Source organism: Cavia porcellus, unplaced genomic scaffold, assembly GCF_034190915.1.
Source record: "Cavia porcellus strain 051 isolate PalLab524CR breed Dunkin Hartley unplaced genomic scaffold, mCavPor4.1 scaffold_25, whole genome shotgun sequence".
NCBI lineage: Eukaryota > Metazoa > Chordata > Mammalia > Rodentia > Caviidae > Cavia > Cavia porcellus.
The window spans coordinates 21,196,178-21,218,502 of NW_026947508.1; the positions used below are offsets into that span (position 1 = coordinate 21,196,178).

Sequence of the window (22,325 nt, forward strand, 5' to 3'; positions counted from 1 at the left end):
TCTTAGTTTGGAAACTTGTTTCACTGCATGTCAAGAGAAAAAATTTATAGTTGATGTGTTTAAATCAGGTCTTCACTATTTCTGTGGTACTGTTTTCCTGAAATAATTGATAATTATGGAAGGAAGAGGGTTTTGAGAGCACTGTCCTAAAGGAGTACTAAGTATATGTAGAGAACAAAACTGGCACCCCAGAATGAGGGAGGATAAGTATTCAGATATTTTGGGACCATGATAACTGTGTTTCAATTTAAGCAGAAGCCATGATTAACTCCATTGATATAATAGAGCAGCAGTACAGTACATTTTAAAGATACTTGTTTGAGCAAAATTTATTTATTGGTACCAGGGATTGAACTTACTATCTGGCATTTGCCAAGCAGGCGCTTACACCACTGAGCTAAATCCCTGACCCCTATTTTGCTCATTTATAAATAGAGTATAAAACACAAGAAGAGGGTCCTGCTTCCTGACATCATGTGCTAAAAAAATACCCTCCCCCTAAAAACACTCATATATACATATGTATACATGTACATAGTGTATACATATACACTTCCCCAGTCTACTTACATAAGGGACTTGCTGAGCTTTTTCTACAGGTCCTCATCTCTCCATTTTATAACATGCAAAGTGCTGACATGGAAAAATATTGAGAGTCTCGTAGAATTTTGGCTTGCCTTGGCATTGACATTGCACCTGTTTTGCTCAAGCACCTTTATTGCCTGAAGGAATATGTAAGCATAGCTGACACCAGGCCAGCAATTTTCATGGTCCTTATATGTGGAGCTAGAGAAGACAGACAGCAATGCTCATCTGCCTTACGGGGCATGACTTCTGTTGAGTCGAAACCATGGCATCAAGCCTGTCTAATAGTAAAGAAATGGGGCAGTGGTCTGTTATGTGGAGGAGCAAGAGGTCTGAAGATTTACAAGAAATCCAGTGAAGAGAGCTGGGTATGGTAGTACATATTTGTAATCCCAACACCCTTTGGGAAGCTGAGGCAGGAGAATTGCTGTATACTTGAGCAACAGTAAGAGTTCAAGGACAACAAAGACCTGTCTCAAGAAAAGTAAGAGCAAAGAAAAGAAACCCACTGAGGAGATTCAAGGCTCAGTGAAAGAGATTTCCTTTTCCCTGAAATATGTGACAGAGATACAGTGGATCCAGGGCCATTTTTTATTTTAAAGGTTTGTTTCCTGATCATAAATTTTTTTAACTTAAACAAACATCCAAACTTTTGTTCTGGGAGGGGGGTGGCCTGAGAAGAGAGCCAAAGATGATATTCTGCCTTTTAAAATGCACTCTTTTTGTGGTTTCTTCCCTTACATTCTGATTTGGTTATTCCCAGCACATGGCACTTTCTTAGGTCACATTCGGTTGGAACCTCACAAGCCTCAGCAAATTCCCATCGATTCCACAGTCTCATTTGGTGCATCCACAAGGGCATACACTCTGCGTGAGAAGCCTCAGACACTGCCATCAGCTGTGAAAGGAGATGAAAAGATGGGTGGAGAAGATGATGAACTCAAGGGCTTACTGGGGCTTCCAGAGGAGGAAACTGAGCTTGATGTAATTCTATGTCTGTGTCATTGTTTTGTGTTTGGGGAAGCTGGTTCTTGCAGTATGTTGCTGTTCTGTGATTTGAAATGGCAGGAGGTTCTCTTGAGCCCATTAATGAGCCCCATGGCCAGCTATGTCTCCCTGCCATTAGAACCTTTTATTGGCTATTAGAAGCCAAAGGCGGGAATTAACATTTTTCTATCCTTATAACTGCTTAGAGTTATGTTGTCTAAATTGGTACCTATTAACTGCATTTCAGCTACTGTATTCAGTAGTCATGTGTAACCAGTAGATTCCATATTAGATAGCCCAAAGAAGAGAATACAGAAAGCCCTCCAGGTTAGCATTCTCAAATTCAACCAACAGCAGATTGACAGTATTCAGGGAAGTAAAATTACATCTATGTAGAATACACAGACTTTTTTGTTATTACTCCCTCAACACACAGTATACCAGCTGTTTACATAGCATTTACATTGTACCTGATATTACTAGTAATTTAGAAAGAATTTAAAGTATATGGGAGGATGTCTGTAAGGTATATACATACATACATTTTACTTGAAGTACTTGAGCATCTTCGGGTTTTAATACCCACAGTGAGTCCTGGAGCTGGTCCTTGTCAAGTGCTTAGGGATGACTGCATGTGCACCATTGCAGAAAGCTCTGTTGGACAGCACTGGTTCAGCAAGACTGCCACTTACATTCGTGTAGCTTTTTTGATGCTATCCAAATACCAGTAGTCTTCTGAATAGAATCACACTGCTTCTAGATTGCTTTTATTTTTATGAACCTGAAGACCATGAATTTTAAAGTCCTGAGAGATTTTTTAGAAGTGTGGGGAGTTTTGTGGTTTGAACCCAGGGCCTTGTGCATGCTAAACATATGCTGAACCACTGAGCTCTACTCCAAGCCCAAATTTTCCATTTCTGGAAGCTGAGCACAGTTGTTTGTAATGTGGCTACACTGCACTGTGTGATTATCTGTTCAAATAGATCAGATGCAAGGGTCTTTAACCATCCATATATGTATATTTACTATTGTATCTCAAGACAGTTTCCTAGTACTTAGGAAGGAAACAAAGCACAGTAGAAATCTTACCATTTAGAAGTCATTCAGTTCTAAAGAAGTGGCCTCATATTAGGAACCTTGCTGACAGTCAGTCTTGCCCTTCTCCCCTCCCAGTTGCTTCTGGGCTTCCCTGTGTTTTAGTTCAGTGTATTAAGTCTTCCGGCTCTTCATTCTGAGATATTTGGAACATCTCAAATTGTAATGCCAGTTGAAATCAGTTGAATGCATTGGGAAGAGGCAGTGATGAGGCTGGGTTAATTGTGGAGATGAATAAGAAGTTATGAATAGAACTGAGACCAGATATAAGAAGGGGAATGACAAAAGATTAATGTCAGAAACTAAGTACACTGATAATATCCTTAAGAATTACAAAGGAGAGAGCTTCTGAGAAAGAAGCAGCCACTTTTCCTTCTTTTTTTTTTTTTTTTAATTTCTTTTGTTTAAAACAATTCTTGGAGTTCTTCTGTCTCACATCTTTTTTAAATCTCAGTAGGAACACATATTAGTGTTCTTCCAAAAAAAAAAAAAAAACAGTACTTCAACTCCAAGCAGTTTGCCCAAGCGAGCTATTGTGTCACTGGTCTGTGAGGATGTTCAATGTTCTTTCAAGTGAAACTTGTTAGTGTTACCAGTCTAAGAATAATATGGATCTCCTCTAAATGCAAAAGTTTCATCTGCATTGGAGGTTAAAGTAAGCCCCTGATGCTTCCTGCTATTTGTTTAGTAGAATATTCTTCATCCAATTCACTATGTATTGACCTCTGTCTTTCCTTTGTGAACCCTGGCCTAGAATCTAACAGAATTTAACACTGCCCACAACAAGCGGATTTCTACACTCACTATTGAGGAGGGAAATCTAGACATTCAGAGACCAAAGAGGAAGCGGAAGAACTCGAGAGTGACTTTCAGTGATGATGATGAAATCATCAACCCAGGTGAGATCTCTTTCTTTCTTCTGGTGGAAAAGTTAGTGTCTGTAGCCTACAGGTCAGCTGCAACATTGCCAGCAAATATTAAGATAAAGGTGCTATATTGAGGGGGGATGTATTTGTGTGAGTACCATTCATGAACTGTTTGTACCGTTGGAGCTCCTAAACTGAACAGTTTTTTAGAAACAATCTTGTTTGTCAATAAATTTCAGTGGATGAAAATGAGGAATGCCATCTATTAAGTTGCTTTTGTTTCCCAAGTTGAAATGCTCAGTAACTTGTAAGTACTGAATTTAGGTTCAAAATATGAGTTATTTAAGTGGTGATCTCTCCACTGACAGGTTATGGAAAGAAAAGACCTAGGAATTTTAATTGAAAATGCATTCTGAGTCATCAGGAGATATAGAAACTAATCAAGTGCAATTCAAGTTTGAATTCATAGAATACTGGTGGGGACAGTTATCCCTCCTGGGTGTATTCTGACCAGAATTCCCCACATAACTTGTGGAGTCCTGAAGGGAGTGAAGGCTCATAGCCATAGAGGACAGCTCCCTGGATGCTAGGGAGATAAGGGAACTGTGCTTATGGGGAAAAGAAGAGGCAAACATTCCCACCATGACCAGGAAGAAGAGAGCCAAAACTAGAGCCAGTCGGTACCAAGTGTTTTGACTCAGGATTAAAGGAAAGTAGAAGCCAGGGAATCTCTGGCTTGTATTTTAAAAAAAATGAAAATGGTTTCTGTGAAAGAGGTCGGGGATTAATTCTACTGACTACAAGTTTATTTTCTGATGTTGTGTGAAGTGAAATAGATTCTCAAAGTAGTGAGTCCCCAAAGGAGTTTGTTCAGGCAGGGACTCAATGACCAATCTGAGAGTTTTCATAAACTTGATTCTTTTTTTTTTGGTACTGAGGATCGAACTCATTACCTGGTGCCTGCTGGGCAGGCCCTTATGCCACTAAGCTAAATCCCCAACCCCAAACTCAATTCTTTCCCCCATTTCTGTTAACTGGGGGACTGAACCTAGGGCCACTTTACTACTGAGCTACATCCTACTCATTTGAGACTTAAGTGGCTGAACTTGGTCTTGAACTTGTGATCCTCCTGCCTCAGCCTTCTGAATGGCCAGAATTGTAGAGTAGCAGCTGGGATTATACCTGTATGCCACTGTGTCTTGTTTGAATTTTGTATTTTTAAGCAAATTCCAGTTTGTATTGATAAATAGCTATCAATTTGAGAACTACTGGACTAGATGATCTCTGTCTCTTTCAGGAAGCAGGATCTGATTTGCTGTGTTGAAAATAGTGCCATGGGGCTTTAAGTCATGTGTTCAAACAAGGTAGCATAATGCTTAAAAGCAAGGGCTTTGAAATCTGGGGACCTAAGTGAAGTCTCCCTTTCCTCTTAGTAGCTCTGTAAATTTGGCCAAGTGACTTAGCAGACTGCTGACTTCACAGTGTTGGCAGAAGGATTAAATGTGATTAAATTAATACTTAAGATTAGTGCTCATTATGTATCCCTCAAAAATTGTTAGCCAGTGTCATCATCATCATTATCTGCCTCATCCATTCAGCCTTTCCTGTACCAGAGAGAATTTGCAAGAAATTAGAGGTAGCTCTTCAAGAGCACAGCTATCTAGACCCGTGTGACCCTTCTGTGACTAGAATATTGAGACAGAAGGAACAGAGGGTGTGGGTCCCCTGGAGCAGCGTAGCTCTGCTCCACTGCAGGCTTATAGCACAGGAAGGGGGTGTCACCCGTTCCACTTGGGCTCTATTTGCCCTTGTGCTTCATTTAGCCCTTATCATCCTTGCTGGAGTGGTGTTTGAAACAGTTTCTGAGAAGAGAGAGAAAAGATTGTACTTTCTGAGAAATACTTTTTCCTAATGACCCAAGATATCCACGTAGAAGCCTTTATTCGGTGAACAAAGATTGGTGTACCTGAGTATGTTCTTCAGAGGCATCTTCATATGTGAAAAGCCAGACTTAGAGAAACCAAAAAGCTAAGTACTCACAGTAAATAGAGATTCTGTTTTCCTAGGGGTTTAACAGGAGTGCTTCTTTCATTAGCAAGCAACTTCCATACATTTAAAATCAGATATAACTTCTGTTAAGGAAACAAGGTTCTTCTCTATACAACATTAAGCTAAAGGGGCCTGGAGTAATTTTCTTTCTTTCTTTTTTTTTTTTTTAATCGGAACCGGGGATCAAACTCATGACTGCCTGCTTGCAAGGCATGCGCTTATGCCGCTGAACTAAATCCCCAGCCCTGGAGTAATTTTCAGTAGTAATGTTGAAAACACTATGTCTGTCATTTCCACATGCTCAGCTTTTGGGAAAGAGACTCCTGTATCCTAAGTAGCATGGCCTATCCACCCTCTGATACTCTATATTCTTGATGTGCTTCTGTGTGTTGTGACTTGTCTCTTGTTTCTTTAAACTACTCAAAGGCAGTGTAATATCTTGCTCTTTATTTCCATGCCTGATGATTATAAAGCCAATAGCTTTGTGGGGTACAGTAGTACTTAGGTAAACTGTGAAGAAGGAGGTGCTCTCACTCTCCCCAGGCAAGGGGATTCAGATGCTTGATTATACCAATCTGGATTGTAAGCTGAGTGTGGTGGTACGCACCACTAATCCTGGTACTGGGAGACTGAGACAAAAGGATCATACTGAGACACTGCCTCAAAAAAAGTTTTGATTATGTATAGTTTATACATAATTGTTTGTTGTTGTTGTTTTGTTTTTGTACCAGGAACTGAACTCAGGACCATGTGCTTGCCAGGCAGGCACTTATGCCACTGAGCTACATTCTCACCCCCTATTATGTATAGTTTAAAGCAGGGCATAATGGTGCACACTGTAATCCCAGCTACTGGAGAGGTTGAGGCTAGAACAGGCAATATCTCAAAACAAAAAACATATAGTTAAGTTATTCAGCTTAAAAGGCAAGGATAAGCTTGTTTGTTGATAAATAGATATTAGCAAGTTGTGTACGAATGTGACCTCTTGTCATTGTTTTATCAATAATATGAGATTGATTATTACCGCTCCATCCTGACCCCCTCAAAGAGGAAATGTGTGGAATGGGAGAGAACTTGGAGAAGGCAGCACAGTACTATGGTCTGGAACGCAGGCCTATCTAACTACTCAGACTCAATTTCCAGATCCTCTTTTCTATCAGAGTGACTGGGCTTGTCAGCTCCTCTGAGCTTCAGTCTGTTTTCTTGTCTTAATCTAATACTGGTTACAGTAGAACTTACCAATTGTGGGGTTGTTGAAGGGATTTAACGTGATGCCCAGCACATGGTAAACACTTGGTGTGGACTTTATTTTATTATTGGAACCAGTCATTGTGCTTGTTTGGTTTTCAGTGAGCCCTTTACCCTTATATCTCCAAATAGAGCACCAGTCCAACTCTTCCCTCATCTCTTTTTGCAGAGGATGTGGATCCCTCAGTTGGTCGCTTCCGGAACATGGTGCAAACCGCAGTGGTCCCAGTCAAGGTAGGAAATACATTTTAACAGTATTTTAAATGCCTGAATTCAAAACACAGTTGGGGATGAGGGGAGAAAACACACTAGCCAGGCATGGTGGTGCACTCCTGTAATCCCAGCACTCAGGAGGCTGAGGCAAGAGGATCATTGGCGAGGCAGTCTGGGCTACAAAATGAGGTCAAGGCCAGCCTGCACTTCATAGTGAGACCTTTTCGCAAAAAGACAAAAAACCAAAAGCACACACAGTTGGAGACTTGGAGGTATAGCTCAGTAGTAGAGCATGTGCTTAGCATGTCAGCCCCTGTGTTTGATCCTTGGCACCACAAAAACAACACCAACAGCAAAATACATCTTGGTGTGTGTAGGTGGGTGTTAAGTGAACACATAATTTTATTTTTTTTATTTATTTATTATTTTTGGTCTTTTTCCTTTTTATCAGTACTGGGGATCTAACTTACAACTGCCTGCTTGCAAGGCAGGCGCTTATGCCGCTGAGCTAAATCCACAGCCCCGAGCACATAATTTTAAAACACATTCCATGCTTCTCTCCCATTTTTCATCCATGGAAATATTTTTGCTCTTATTCACCTCATGTCCAACAAATCCTGGAGTTCCAAAGGAAGGCTCCCTGTGACCAACCAGCTTGGCATGCAATATGGCATGCAAATTATGTGCAGTATAAATCTATAAGTTTACTTTCCAGAAGGGTGCAGAAAGAGGCTCAGCTTCCTTTGACCTTTTTCTTTAGACTCAAAATAACCATCTGGTGAGGGAGAAGTATTATTGCAGCACTGTACAACATCTGGGCCATTATTTTGTACACGGGAATGGCACATTTAAGAAGGTCAGTCTAGATCTGGGTTAGGTTTAAAGAGATAAGGTATATTAGAGAATCAACAATAGAAGTTACAGATACACTCTTCTTCCAAACATGTGAAGGAACTTCCTAATGGGTAGAACTGTGCAAAAGGGAACAAACTGCCCTTGGAAGTAGTAAGATTGTAGTAAATCCCTGATAATAGCAGCATTCAGAAAGTGATTGGAAGCCAGTACTGGCTGTAGTGATGGCAGTTGGGAAGCGGAGGCAAGAGAGTTTTGAAGCCTTCCTGGGATAACAGAAAAACTCTGCCTCAAAAAAAAAAAAGAAGATGGATTTGGTGGCTCATGCCTATAATCCTTGTATTTGTAAGGCTGAAGCAGGAGGATCACTGTGAGTTTGTTTGAGACCAACCTGCACTACACTATGTAGTGACTGACTCTCAAAAAAAAAAAAAAGTCATTCCCTCCAAAAAAAGTGATTGGTTGAGCGTGATTGTAGATACTGTGGAGACCATGGAGAGTTTTGATCTTAAAATCTAGTTAAAGGGCTGGGCATATAGCTCAGTGGCACAGCGCCTGCCTGTCAAGCACAAGGTCCTGAGATTGTTTCCAGTAACAAAAAATAAATGCATAAAATCTTTAGAATAAATTCATCCTTTCATATTCATGAGTTGGTTTTAGGACCACTTTAAATATCAGAGTCCATGGATGTTCTAGTCACCTATGTAAAATGGTATAGTATTTGAAATAACCTCTGCTTGCCTTCCCATATACTTTTTTTTTTTGTACCAGGAGTTGAACTCAGGACCTTGTGCTTACCAGGCAGGTGCTTACGCTGCTGAGCTATACCCCATCCCTCTACTATACTTTAAATCATCTTTAGATTACTTATAATACTGAATACATAATGTAAATATTTGTATAGTTGCTATATTATTTTGCTTAGGGAATAGTGACAAGAAAAGTATACATGTTTAGTGTGTTTTGTTTTTGTTTTTCAAGTATTTTTGACCTTCAATTGATTGAATTCAGATTTGAAAGCCAAGTGTTAGACTGAACTGACAAGACGTGTCAGAGTTGCAGCTTCATTTTTTTGTAGTCAAGCAGAGAAAAGGGGGAGAAGCATCTTTCATGAGCTTTAGTGTAGTATGACAAAGTAGATGAATTTTTTTTCTTCAGGGTACATCATATGTCCATTTCTCCCTGAGCTCTTTCTTTTTTTTGTCTTTTTTTCCCCCCGCTTTGCTGTAATAAATTTTTATTTTGAGACAGGATCTCTTAAATTACCCAGTTGCCCTTGAACTTGGGAGCTTCATGCCTAAGCCTTTTGAGTGGTTGGGTTTACACATATATGCCACCAATACAATTTTATTGTGATATAATTTATATACAGTAAAATGTAAATGTTCTAAATGTATAGTTTGAGTTTTCATATGTGGATGTTTCTAACCCTAAGGCTAACCCCTATATCACTGCGAATTAGAGACCAGCCTGAACTACATAGTAAGTTTAAGGCCACCTTGGACTATATAACAAGACTATATAATAAGAAAATTTAAAAAGAAAAAGAAAATCAAGAAAAAATATATATGTACACTTGTGTAATCACCACTATAATCAAGGTACAGAAATTTTTCTTCACCTCAAAAAGTTCCCTTGTAGCTGGGCAGTGTGGTGACATCTATAATCCCAGCACTCGGGAGGCTGAGGCAAGAAGAGTGCCACAAGTTTAAGGCTAGCCTGAGCTAGCCTTAAGTTCAGGCCAACCTGAACTACATAGTCTCAAAAAAATTTTTTTTTCTCTTGTGTCACATTGCAGTAAATCCCTTCCAGCCTAGCCCCAGATCATCAATAAACTTGATTACAGATTTGTTTTAGATTATTTACAAAGTGGAGATGGTTTGGCAAGCACAAGGTCGTGAGTTCAATTCCCAGTATCAAAAAAATTGGAGGTGGAGCCAGGACTGGTGACATATGCCTATAGTTCCATCTTCTCAGGAGGCTGAGGCAGAGGAACACAGGCCAGCCTGGACTATAATAATCATGAGAAGAAGAATTGGAGTCATACATACTGATGCATGCCTATATCACAGCTGCTTGGAAGGCTAAAGTGGAAGGATAAATGTGAGTCCAGCTTAGGTAACAGTGAGATCCTGTCTCAGAAAAAGAAAGAAAAATCAGGTATCAGGTATCTGGCTCTTACAGTCCCAGGAACTCAGAAGACTGAGGCAGGTAGATCAGTTGAACCCAGGAGTTTGAGGCGATAGTACACTATACACTAAGTTTGGCATCAGCATAGTGGCCTTCCACTATGCTGTGGTGGCTTCCTAGGGAGCCACCACATTGCCTAAGGAAGGATAAACTAGCCCTGGTCAGTGGTCAGAACTCAGGAATAGCCACTGCAGTCCAGCCAGAACAATATAGCAAGACTTCATGAGTGTTTGTTTTTGTTTGTTTTTTGCCTTTTTGAGACAAGGTCTCACTGTGCAATTCAGGCTGGACTTGAGCTCACTTTGTAGCCCAGGCTGGTCTCAAATTTGCAATGATTACCGTGCCTCAGCCTCCTAAGTGCTGGGATTATAGATGGGCACCACCACGCCTGGCTTTTAAGACCTTGTGTTTTATGTTACCAAAGAAAAATAGTCTGGGGATGTAGCCCAGGAATTGGATGCTTGCCTGGCATGCATGAGGCCCTAGGTTCAGTCCCTTACTCCCCCCACCAAAAAATTGGATACACAACATAGAAGTATCAACATTTTATGTTCTCCCTCAAAAAGAAAGTAGCTAAAATATTTCCTAAATCAACATAGTATAAGTGTGATCCAGGATGTAAAGAATAGTCTTTTAAATTCCAGAAGTTTTACTACAGAGCTCAGAGTATTGTCCTCATTTTTCTCCATTTGACATAGAATGGTAAAACCTTTATGAGGGTCAGTGTAATCTTCAGACCTAAGATTTCAGGACCATGTAGTAGGTTTCTGGGGAAAAGAACAGACTGAAAGGTAGGGATCTTGAGAAAGGCCTGCACGGCTGTCTGCACAACACTGAGAAAGGTTTTTCTAAGCCTGGAATGGGGAAAAAAACAAACAAAATGACTCTTATTCTTCCTCTCTTCTCTCCCCATCCGTGTGGCAAACCACAGAAGAAACGGGTGGATGGCCCCGGCTCCCTGGGCCTGGAGGAATCTGGGAGCAGGCGCATGCAGAACTTTGCCTTCAGTGGAGGACTCTACGGGGGCCTGCCCCCCACGCATAGTGAAGCAGGCTCCCAGCCACATGGCATCCATGGGACAGCACTCATTGGTGGCTTGCCCATGCCATACCCAAACCTCGCTCCTGATGTGGACTTGACACCCGTCGCGCCATCAGCAGTGAACATGAACCCCACACCAAACCCTGTAGTCTATAATCCTGAAGCTGTTAATGAACCCAAGAAGAAGAAATATGCAAAAGAGGCGTGGCCGGGCAAGAAGCCCACACCTTCCTTACTGATTTGATATTTTTGGTCATGGAGAAAGGTGGGAGTGGGTGGGGTGGGATGGAAGGGTGACGGGGGAGCTAATGTACAAGGGAGAAAAACTTTCCATGTGTGCAGTATCGTCTTTCAGAATGTCTCCTGGGGTCCTGACCGTGTATATGAAGACTGGGGTGGGCTGAAATATCCCATGAAGCTGTCTGCACAACACTGCTGGTATAGAGAAAGGTTGTGTTGGTTGCTTTAGGTGCACCACTCTGGCTCTTTCTCAGGCCTTCCATTGGCTCCTTCGTCCTTCTCCCTCTGTAGTATCATTTTTATGTGATGTCGCATAGCCCAGGTAGAATTCAGAGCTGTGGAAGTAGCAGTAGCCTCATTTACATTTACTGTCGTCGTAAATCCCAGATAGCAAAGGGTTGCCATGGATCCCAGGCTGATCAAAAAGGTTTAGCATTCTAAAGGTTTAAACTCTAACATATTTTCATGGGTCAGTGGTTTTGAGGTCCAATGGTTAGGCTTTTCTCTTTTGTCCTTTCTATTGGAATGAGAACGTTTTAATTTCCTTTTATCTGTGCCCAATGCAGGTTTATAGTTTTTAACTTGCAGTATTTGAACTGTACCTATTTTCTTGTCAAACCTGAGCACTCCACTTACCTAAATTTCTCATTTAGTTCCAGAGTAAGTACTGTCCTCTACTCTCTAAGGCATTATTCTTCTTTTTCAGTGTGTTATGTTTATGTTTTTGTTTTTGTTTTGAGACAGGGTCTTGCTATATAGTGCAGGCTGGCCTTGAACTCACAGTGATCCTCCTGCCTCAGCCTCCTGAGTGCTAGGATTATAGGTGTCCACCACCGTACCTGGCTTTCAGTGTGTTATGAAGGCAATTTTTTCCCTAGGCTGTGACCACTTAGGTCAATTCAAATTTAAAAGAAAATATATGGACAGGGGATTTAGCTCAGCAGTCAAGCACTTGCTTAGAAAGCACAAGGTTGTGAGTTTGGTTCCCTGGTACCAAAAAAAACTAAAGTCAAAGATGTTAAAAGAAAATAATTTCTTTTGCAAGCAACTGTTGTCTCTCCAGAGGACATTTTTACCTGTTGATTTGGAGGCTCTTCCCCCCTCAGTTGAGAGCTCTTTCCTCAGAGCTCCAAGACTAGACCTGGCTATAGGAGACAGAGGTAGGAAACGTTAATAGGAGCTTTGTACAGAGATTTGTACATTTGTGTAATAGGGCTTTTCATGCTTTATGTGTAGCTTTTTACCTGTAACCTTTATTACATTGTAAATTAAATGTAACTTTTGTCACTCGGGTGCAGTGTTGCAGTCCATCTACACCATCGCTGATCACCAGGGGCCAGGGCCCTTTGTCAGACTCATGGCTGCCAGGCTTGGAGGTGGAGCTTTGTCCGCATTTTATTGCCTCAAAAAAGATGGTCCCTAAAGGTGGAAATTCTAACCAGAGAGTCTAGTCCTCAAGCTGAGGCCTCACAAAACAAAGTGGTTTAAGAGATGGTCGTTGCCCTTCTCAGAAGACAGGACAGTCATAAGTGAGCTCTGGGCCTCAGGCATTTGTCCTACAGTGGGCCAGTTTAAGCCTATTCGCCCACTTGCATGCATCTCTGTGGTATAGCTCAGTGGCACAGGTGCGAAAGGAAACAAGTTTTGGGAAGCCGAGAGGGGCTTTCAGCAGGTTTCACAGAGTGATTTTGTCCTGCTTCCTTGCATCTCGTTGGCAGTAAGTACAGTGTGGGTAAGATACATGTGGCTTCGTGAGGAAGATGCCAGCTAAGTTCCCATCTTTAGTGGCTTGAGAGTGCGGACTTGTGGCAGGAGCAGCCTTCTAAAGAACAGGGATCCATGGCATCCCAGCTGTGCAAAGGGCTGGCCTCAGGGGCTCTGTAAAGATAAGTCCTCATCTTAGGAGCACAGTAACCAGACAGCACGCCTTCCATCCTCAGGTAGAAGCATCCTCTGCCCATTTTATGTGCAGATCAGAAGCTCAGACATAAAATAACTCCTGTGAGCCACTGTGAAATGCTGCTTCTCCGAATCTAGAACTCCCAGAGGGGCCAGGGAAGGTGGGAGATCTTGGCTTGTGACTAGCACTGCATTATGCCCAACTGGCTACATTTTCTCTCCTGGCTGTTTGTTTTGAAGTTAAACACCCAAACTGAACACTGTACTGGAAGTCCAGTGTACTAATGGGTTTAGATTTAGTTTAGGTAAACTATATCCTTTCTGGTGAAGAATTATGCCATGCATTTTTGGTTTCAAAATTTGCATTGGGAGGGGCTGGGGATTTAGCTCAACGGCATAAGTGCCTGCCTTGCAAACAGGCAGTCATGAGTTCGATCCCTGGTACCGATAAAAAGGAAAAAGACAAAAAAAAAAAAGAATTTGCATTGGGGCCAGGTGTGGTGATGCATGCTGGTAATCCCAGCACTTGGGAGGCTGAGGCTTGCTGTGAGTTCGAAGCCAGCATGAACTGCATGCAAGACTTTGAAAAAAAAAAAAAAAAGGAAGGAAAGGAAGGAAAAGAATTTGTATTAGAAGCTGGGCAAGCTGGCACATGCCTGTGACCCCAGCTCTCAGGAGACTGAGGCAAGAGGGTCATTGTGAATTCGAGGCCAGCCTAAACTACATAGACTCTTAAGCCACCACCACCACCACCACCAAAAAAAAAAAAAAAAAAGAATTTGCACTGGAGAGAGTGAAACATCCTGGCATCTCAAAATTCAACAGAAAGTTCCAATGCGGAAGGATATTTTATCTCACTTCAAGGATCCAGTCAAGCTAAAACATGGTGACAGGAACCTGTGATATAGCTACTCCGGAGCTTGAGGCAAGAGGTCCCAAGTTCAAGGGCAGCCTGGCCAGTTTATTGAGATACTGTCTCTGAACTAAAAGGTAAGAAGGATTACAAGTTAGCTTGGTGGTGGAACTCGGCTAGCTTATGTACAAGGCTCTGGGTTTAATCCCTGGCAGCACTAAAGGCCTCAGTCTACCTGTGTACATGCACAATTGACTGCACTTCCTAGTTACAGATGATAAGGAGACAAGTATTTGTGGCTTAACTGGTGCCATGTTTCTGTCTTAATTCAAATCATAGTTTAATGCCCCTCCAAGATGAATACCCAGGAGCACCCCAGGAAAGGGCTTATTTGCCTTTCACCCTTGTCCTCTGAATGAAGAACATAGCTAAGCCCCTCCTGCTCACTACCAGGATTGACAAATGACCTCTATTGCATGTGGGCATGATGCTGCCAGGGAACATGGGCCCACCACAGACAGGAAGTAACTTGGCTTCCATGGAGATCTGTATATGTTAATAGGTCATCTGCCAGGGAAGAAAGGCCTGATCCAGAAGAAAGCTGGGTGAAGCCTGGGGAAGACACACACAACCCAGCAGTGTCCAGGGGATCCCTGCTCGGTCAGCTGTGTGATGGCTGCTGGCCTAAAGCATGCTCATCATTATGTGAACATCGTAAACTTCCAGGATGAGAAGAGAACCAGCATCCTACTCACATGCATTTTGTGGGCCAACAAACCTTGGTAATGAGTTTCGTTCAGCTGCAGTGGATTGAACATGGTGAGTATGACACACAGATGAGTAACCCCTGCCTGCAGGAAGCCCACTTTCCAGAAGGAGGCAGCTCCACATACTAAGGATGTAGAGAGCACTAGTGGAGAGGTGGATGGGTAAGGATATGAAGCCCCTGACCTACCGGGGTTAGGGAGGCTTCTGGGGGGCTGACAAGCTGAGCTGAGGAGTGTGGGTCAGAGTTTTCCAGGAGAAGGATATGGTGTAGGAATAGCGGGCAGCTGGGAAGGGAGAAGAGTCCACCCTGCACCTCTTGCTGGGGAATTTGAAAGTACCAAGAAGGGATTGGGGATTTACCTCAGTGGCATAAGTGCCTGCCTTGCAAGCTTGTGGTCATGAGTTGGATCCCTGGTACCAATAAAAACAACAACAACAACAAAAAAAAAACCAAGAAAGATTTTTCTTTTGCATGCATGCATACAGATTATAAAGATATGTTTGGGTATGTATTTTGGAAAAATCCAGAAAAAATATACATACACCCTCTTCATCTAGAATTCAGGGAGGTTTCCTTGAGGGGCAGTAACTGGTCAGATTCAGATGCTAGAAAATGCCCCTGGGAGGTGGGGGGAAAGAAAAGAAAATGCCCCTGAAAGGGGAGAGAATTGTGGAAACTTACAGAGCAGCTACATTTGATGGCTCCAAATGGTGGAGAGAAGACCCCAAACAGAAGCAAAGATGGAATGGAGTGGGCTGAAGCTCCTGGCATGTGATGAGGTGGTGGAAAGGTCTTTCTTTGCATGCAGTTCTCTATTTGGAAGGAAGGACTGGATTCTGAGGCTTCTACCTCTGCACGGAGCCAGGAGTGCAATTCCAAACCTGCCAGCAGATGGGGCCCTGGGCCCAGCCTTGGAGCCACTCTGGTAACCAAGGGGACTCTTAAAAGAGTTGCAGGGCTGGAGAAAGGGAAGGAATAGAATCTGACTCATTGGACATCTTACCCAGGACATTTTTTTTTCTACCCCGGGCATATTCTGGGTGTTGTCCCTCTCAATTTCCCCAAAAGTACCGAGAGGAAGTGGATAGTGTCCTTGTTTTACAGATAGATAGAGAACTTATGACTCACCATACAAAATGGAGGCTATTACCCTGTGAGATGGCGCACACCTATAATCCCAGTGCTGGGAACAGGGTGGTGATGGTGGTGGTGGTGCTGCTGCTGCTGCTGCTGCTGCTGCTGCTGAAGCAGGAAGATTGTTGCGAGTTCAAGACCAGCCTGGGCTACAAAGTGAGCTCAAGGCCAGCCTGCACTGCATAGCAAGACCCTGTCTGAAAAAGACGGAAAAAATAAAAGAAGTTCACTCAGGGGCTGGAGATTTAGCTCAGCGGCATAAGCGCCTGCCCTGCAAGCAGGCAGTCGTGAGTTCGATCCCTGGTACCAATAAAAAGGAAAAAGACAAAAAATAAAAAAAAATAAAAAAAAAAAGAAGTTCACTCAGCTGGCTCGTGGCAAAGCAGGATTCACACATGGCCTTGTGTATGGAACCATGAGCAGCCCCTGGCAGCTCCATTTCTGGGTGCTGCCCTGCCTGTTCCCAGAGTTGGAGAAAAACTGCATTTTGGTCCATTTCCGGTTTTTGTCTCACTTGATTTCCTAGCCCTTCTGTGTCCATCTTTGGTCCCCTTTGTAGTAAGCAGGGCTTCAGGTCCTGAATCTTCACATCTAGGCGAGGCTGAAGCCATGAGTTCCCCACAGACACTTGTACTTCCAGCTCTGGATGAAGTTCCTGCGGAACATCCAGGTGAGATGCAAGCAGCAGCTGTCAAAAGAGAATCCAACCTGCCTGCCTCGGCCTCCCCACCACTCGCTTTCCTGCATGCAGTGGATCCAGGTGCTGTGGCACCTGCCTTCCCTCATTTGTGGCAGTTTTACCCTCTACTTTCACTGTCCTGCTTGCCTGACAGTATTCAGTTGTGCCATTATAACAGCAAAACCCTCTCTTGTCTCTGTGCCCACACGGGCTACCTCAGTTTCTTCCCCATTTCTCTGCTCTACTTAGAGTTCAGTTCCTTTTCTCCATTTGCTACTAAGTTCACTCTAGTCAGCATCAGCCCCAGCATGCCATTAAAACTGTGTCTAGCTGGGCGAGGTGACACACCCCTGTGATCCCAGCTGCTCAGGAGGCTGAGGCAGGAGGACTACAAGTTAAAGGCCAGCCTGGACAGCTTAGTAAGATCATGTCTTAGAATGAAAGGGCTGGATATGGGGCTGGGGATTTAGCTCAGCGGCATAAGCGCCTGCCTTGCAAGCAGGCAGTTGTTAGTTCGATCCCTGGTACCGATAAAAATGAAAAAGACCAAAAAAAAAGGGCTGGATGTGACTATAGTCCCCTGGGATCTATCCCTAATACCGAAAAAGAAAAGAAAAACTAACACAAAAACACCTAACAACCCATCAATCCTACTCACAGTTCTGCTCTGAACACTCGCAAGGCCTCTGTCTTCCTCAGTGAGCGCCGGCCATACTGTGGCCCACAAGCCTTGCTCTTTCCCTGTGCCCTCACCTGCCATCGCCTCCCTGCTTCTCTCTCCTGGCTGCTGTACTTAGCTATCTGGGGTTCAGTGGTGCTCCACACCTGCCCTGCCCTGCCTTGCCCTGCCCTGCCCTGCCCTGCCCTGCCCTGCCTTGCCCTGCCCCTGCTTCCACATGAGAGGAGGAAAAGCAAGCCCGGGCTCCGGGAGCCAGCCTTGCTCTCTCCTGGTCCTCAGTGTCACTGGACGAACAGAAACCACAGAACACCAGCATCAGACAAGCCCGTGCTGTGACCACAAGTCAAACACAAATGGAAGCTCTCCGTTACCTCTGAACACAGACTTAAACACAAGCACTCCCTGAGCCACAATATGGACCAGCAATCCGGCTCTCCAGAAGCTCAGAACATGCCCTCGTTTGGAGAAGGGTGTTTGCAGTGGAAATTAAGGAGCTCAGGATGAGGGGACATGAGAATGGACCCTAAACCCAAAGATGTGTGTCTTTAGAAGAGAGGGAGAGAGAGGTCAAAAGCAGCTCCACAGAGGGGGCCACGTGAGCATGGAGGCCAAGACTGGACCAAGATATCTGCAGCCCGGGAAACGGCAGGGATCATCGCCATGGCCCCAGAAGCAGGGAGGGAGGCAGGATGTTATCCCTGGGTGCGTCCAGAAGGAACTCATATTTGGAACTGTGAGAAGATAAATTTCTATTGTTTGAAGCCCTCAAATTATGGCCGTTTGCTACAGCACCCTTCGGAAAGTAATACAGTTGTCCTATCCTGGCTAATGAGAGATAACTTCTGGTCACTGGGCTGTTGCTCAGAGATAGTATGCTTGCCTAGCAGACACAGTATCCTGGGTTCAAATCCTACCACAGCAGGGGGAGCAGTTCTTACAAATGATGGTATTTGGGGCCAGGGATATAGCTCAGTGGTGCAGCACTGGCCTGGTGAAGACTGAATTTCATTTCTAGTGGGGCGGGGGAGATGGTGTTAACCTTGGACAAGTTTTCCCTTCAGCTAGATAAAAGTTCTTCCAAGTCCAAATCCTTTTAGTCCTTCCCAACATTCCCTTCTTGGTTTGCCCTTGGTTCTGCATGTACAAGCAGACCCTGCACCCAATTATCCACTCAACATGTCAAACGGCCTGTGTGTTCCTGGCGGGTTTTGGCTGGAGGGTGTTGGGCAAAACCTTTGCCTAAGGGCCACCGTTTCACCCCTCTACCTAAAACTCTAGGCTTCCACCTACTGCACGGTACCACAGCACCCACCATGTCACCAACTACGGTACATCATTTAAGCCATTTATTATGTGTGGTCTGGCTCGCCTCTCCCTCTGTTTGAAGATGAGCTCGGCACAGGGACTGTCTGTCCTCTGCTTGGTTTCCTGGTGTATTTGAAGCATCGAGGATAGGACCTGCTTCATGGAAGGAGATCAGGAAATATTTGCTGAAAGAATAAATGAGAGGGCTGGGGATTTAGTTCAGCGGCATAAGCACCTGCCTTGCAAGAAGGCAGTCATGAGTTCGATCCCTGGTACCGATAAAAAGAAAAAAAAGTGAAAAAAAAAAAAAAAGAATAATGAGAGAGTAAACCGAGGAAGCTCCTAACCATCCTGGTCACCAGGAAGATGTCCCTAGAGAAAAGCTGGAATTTTTTTCTTTTGATTTTTGTTTGTATGTTTGATTGTTTTGAGAGGGATCTTGCTATGTTGCCCAGGCTGGGCTCAAACTTCTGGGCCTCAGCCCCTGAATTGCTGGGGCTATAACCACACCACAGCACAGGGACTTGAAGGGTAAATAGAGGTTATCTAGTCATAGAGAGTGCCAACAGCCTGGGAAGTGAAAGTTTCTTGGGACGGAGGGACCGCAAGTGCCCTGAAGTGGCTGAGGTGTTCTGAAGAGAAAGCCAGGAATGGGGCCCCAGATACTGGGCCAGGACCCCACCCTGCCATGGCATCCATGGGGAGCCATGGGAACAGTTAAGCAGGTGGTGACACGTCAGAGCACAGCTGGTAGGAGGGGACAGAGCCTGAGAACAGCAGCCTGCTCCATCATGTTGGGGATGTAGCTGGTGAGTCCAGGGAAGAGGAAGACCTGGGGCCTTCTGGGGCTTTGGCTGGGCACCCAAAGGAGGAGCAGCTTGTGGGGAAGCTGCTAAGTTTAACATCAGGACAGATGTGTATATGCCTGGAACTCAAGCTCAGGCTGGAGGACAGACTTGGTGATGGACACAGTCAGACTGAAAGGGTGGGGATGGGGCTGAGGACTTCTGCCTGGGAAGCCATAGACTGGAAGGCTTGGGGTGCAGGAGTTCAGGGAAGGAGTCCCCCTCTGCCCTCCTCTCTCTTTGCTCTCTGGGCTGTGTCTGGGTCTTGGCCTGTCCCCTGCACACCCCATGGCCAGGGCCAGGGTCCTTCTTCTACACTGTTCAGGTTTCTTCAGAAAGTTGACGGGAGCCCACTGCAGAGAGCTGACAGCTGCACTGGTGGCCTCTCTGGAAACAGATGCTGAGGAAGGAAAACTGCTGCCCAGCACTGGGACTCAGGCCAAGACTGGGGCTGCTGGGCATGTCACCATCCCCAAAGTCCAGGGCAACATCACCATCTCATGCTCACAGCAGGGCCATGGGACAAATGCCTGCCACTCTCTACCTAGCTTAGTTTTCTACAGTAACAGGGCCTCAGTCACTGGTGCCCTCAGACTGCCCAGAGCTCGAGGCAGCCTCGCCCAGATGGACAGAGAAAGGGGTCAGCACCTCAGGCCAGATGCCAAGGGCTCTGTCTTCTGTGTGCCTCTCTTAGGGCCTGGGATTTAACTCAGTGCCTTAAGCACCTGCCTGGCAAGCGTGAGATCGTGAGTTCAATCCCCTCTGAGTGCCTCTCCTAGCTGCCCCCACACCTGGCCCTAAGTCGTGCTAAATGTACTTAACATCACACTGCTCCCCACTCAAAAAGGAGCTTGTCCCCAAAGCTTCCAAGACAAAGACCAAACTCTTACTGAGCCCTGCAGACTGGCCACTCCCTGCCTCCCACTAGAAACTTCAGTTCCTCATCTGTTTCCTCTCCCCACTCCCTTCTGTCTTCCACTTGCCCTTGGCTGGGCCGGCGCTCTTCCATTGTCCCCAGCTGCAGAAGGACTCTTCCTTCTGCACTTGAGTGACCCTCACACACCAGGGCTGACCCAGCAGGGTTGCTGCTGTCACCCTGCTGCCTTGCCCTAAATAGGCGGCCCCAGTATAGTGCACACGTTAGGGGGCCCCTTCCTCCTCTCTGTGCCTGGGTCCTGCCCATGGGAGGCTGCTATGGCCATGCTCCCTCCCAGCTTCAAGGAGCGGTGCTTCACCTGCTCCACCCACAGGGTCTCCCTCCCAAACCCAGTAACCCAGTAATGGCATCACCAAACTGAGTTGTGTTTCTGTGAAACTCTCAAATCTGCAGAAGACAAGAGCAAGAGTGTCCCAGCAAAAGCTCCTGTGGGCAGGGCGCCGAGGTCTGAGAAAGGAGGTTGCCCAGGGGCCCTTCTGTCCCAAGCACACAGGAACCCAGTGCTCACCCTCCTGTCTGTGGGAGGGGGGCACACTGCTTGCCGTCTCTGGGGTCAGGTTTCCCCTATGAAACGGAAGGAAAGAGAAAACCTACACCTCCAGTTTGTTGTGCATTTTGAGGCCAGTGAGCTTCCTCTTTCGGGACCTCAGGTCTTCTCACCAGCCCCCTGTGAGAAAAAGATTCAAGTGTGTGATGCCTGGGCCAGCCACAGTGCGGACAGATCTGCCCTGGGGGCGTGGGGACAGAAAGCATCAGGGAGATGTGCTGCCTGTGGGTGGTGGGACCGGGCTTCAGACTTCCGGGAAAATGTCCCCCTACCCAAGGGAGGGGTCATCCTCAAGGACCCGGAGGAAAGTGGGGAGGAAGGAGGAGCAAGGCAAACCCCAGATTCTAGAATCCTCCCATTAGTTGTCACTGGAGGCTCAGGGTAGAGGCTCAGGCTGGGCCACCCCTCCCAGGACACCAAACAAGGTGACCAGCAGTGGCAAAGGCAAGGGAGGAGCTCTAATCAGCGTGGCCACGCAGGGAGGACAGACAGACAGAGGCTCAGCTTTGTTTGCAGGGGCTGATTGGGGAAGCCTTGGGGTTCTACAGAAAGGAGCAACAGAAGTGAGGGTCGGGGGTAGCTGTCGGGGAGGTTTTTAGGTAATCACGGACAAGTCAAGCCTTGGACTAGTTGATTATTGTCTGAGTTCTGGGAATTAAACCCAGGGTCTTCACACTAATCTCCAGTTTTGTTTTGATTTTGAGAGTTTTGATAAATGGCCTGGGCAAGGCTTGAATTTGCCATTCTCCTGCCTCATCCTCCCAGAATTCTGGGATAACAGGATGCACCACCACTGGTATTTTTGTTTTGTTTGTTTTTTCTTGTTTTATTTTTGACACATGATTTTGCTATGTAGTTCAACCCGGCCTCAAACTCCTGATCCTCCTGCCTCGGCTTCTGAGGCTGCCCCAGAGAAGCCCTTACTCTTGGAGGGGCAGGCTTGTTCCCCACAACATGATTGTACCTGCTTGGAGGCAGGGAGGTGGGTAACCTCACTTTGGGTTGGTCTGGGAGGCTCTGTTTCCCTGTAATCCAGGTAACTGAGGACTTCTAGGCATCTCTTCAGGGGCTCCAGAACAGGATGCTATAGATGCTAGCAATTAAATGTCCCTGAAAATTCTAAAATTGGGGCTGGGGGTTTAGCTCAGCGGCATAAGCGCCTGCCTTGCAAGCAGGTGGTCGTGAGTTCGATCCCCAGTACCAATAAAAACGAAAAAGACAAAAAAAAAAAAAAAAAAAAAAAAAACGAAAATTCTAAAATTAGTCATTTTTTATCTTGGTGTCCTATGGTGTGAAGGAGAAGGAGATAGGC

At 45.1% G+C, this 22,325-nt stretch overlaps 1 protein-coding gene across 3 annotated transcripts in view; it reads left to right on the forward strand.

Annotated features, from left to right (window-relative positions):
• Window positions 1–12,653, forward strand: part of Ppp1r8 (protein phosphatase 1 regulatory subunit 8) — a 60,653-nt gene extending 48,000 nt beyond the window's left edge. For all 3 annotated transcript variants that reach the window (XM_003471276.5, XM_023565674.2, XM_013153994.3), the window contains 4 exons: window positions 1,349–1,569; window positions 3,422–3,566; window positions 7,000–7,064; window positions 11,017–12,653. In XM_003471276.5, coding sequence (XP_003471324.2) covers window positions 1,349–1,569; window positions 3,422–3,566; window positions 7,000–7,064; window positions 11,017–11,370 — 785 coding nt within the window. In that variant the 3' untranslated portion in view covers window positions 11,371–12,653. The remainder of the gene's footprint in view (window positions 1–1,348; window positions 1,570–3,421; window positions 3,567–6,999; window positions 7,065–11,016) is intronic.
• Window positions 12,654–22,325: the final 9,672 nt, after the last annotated feature.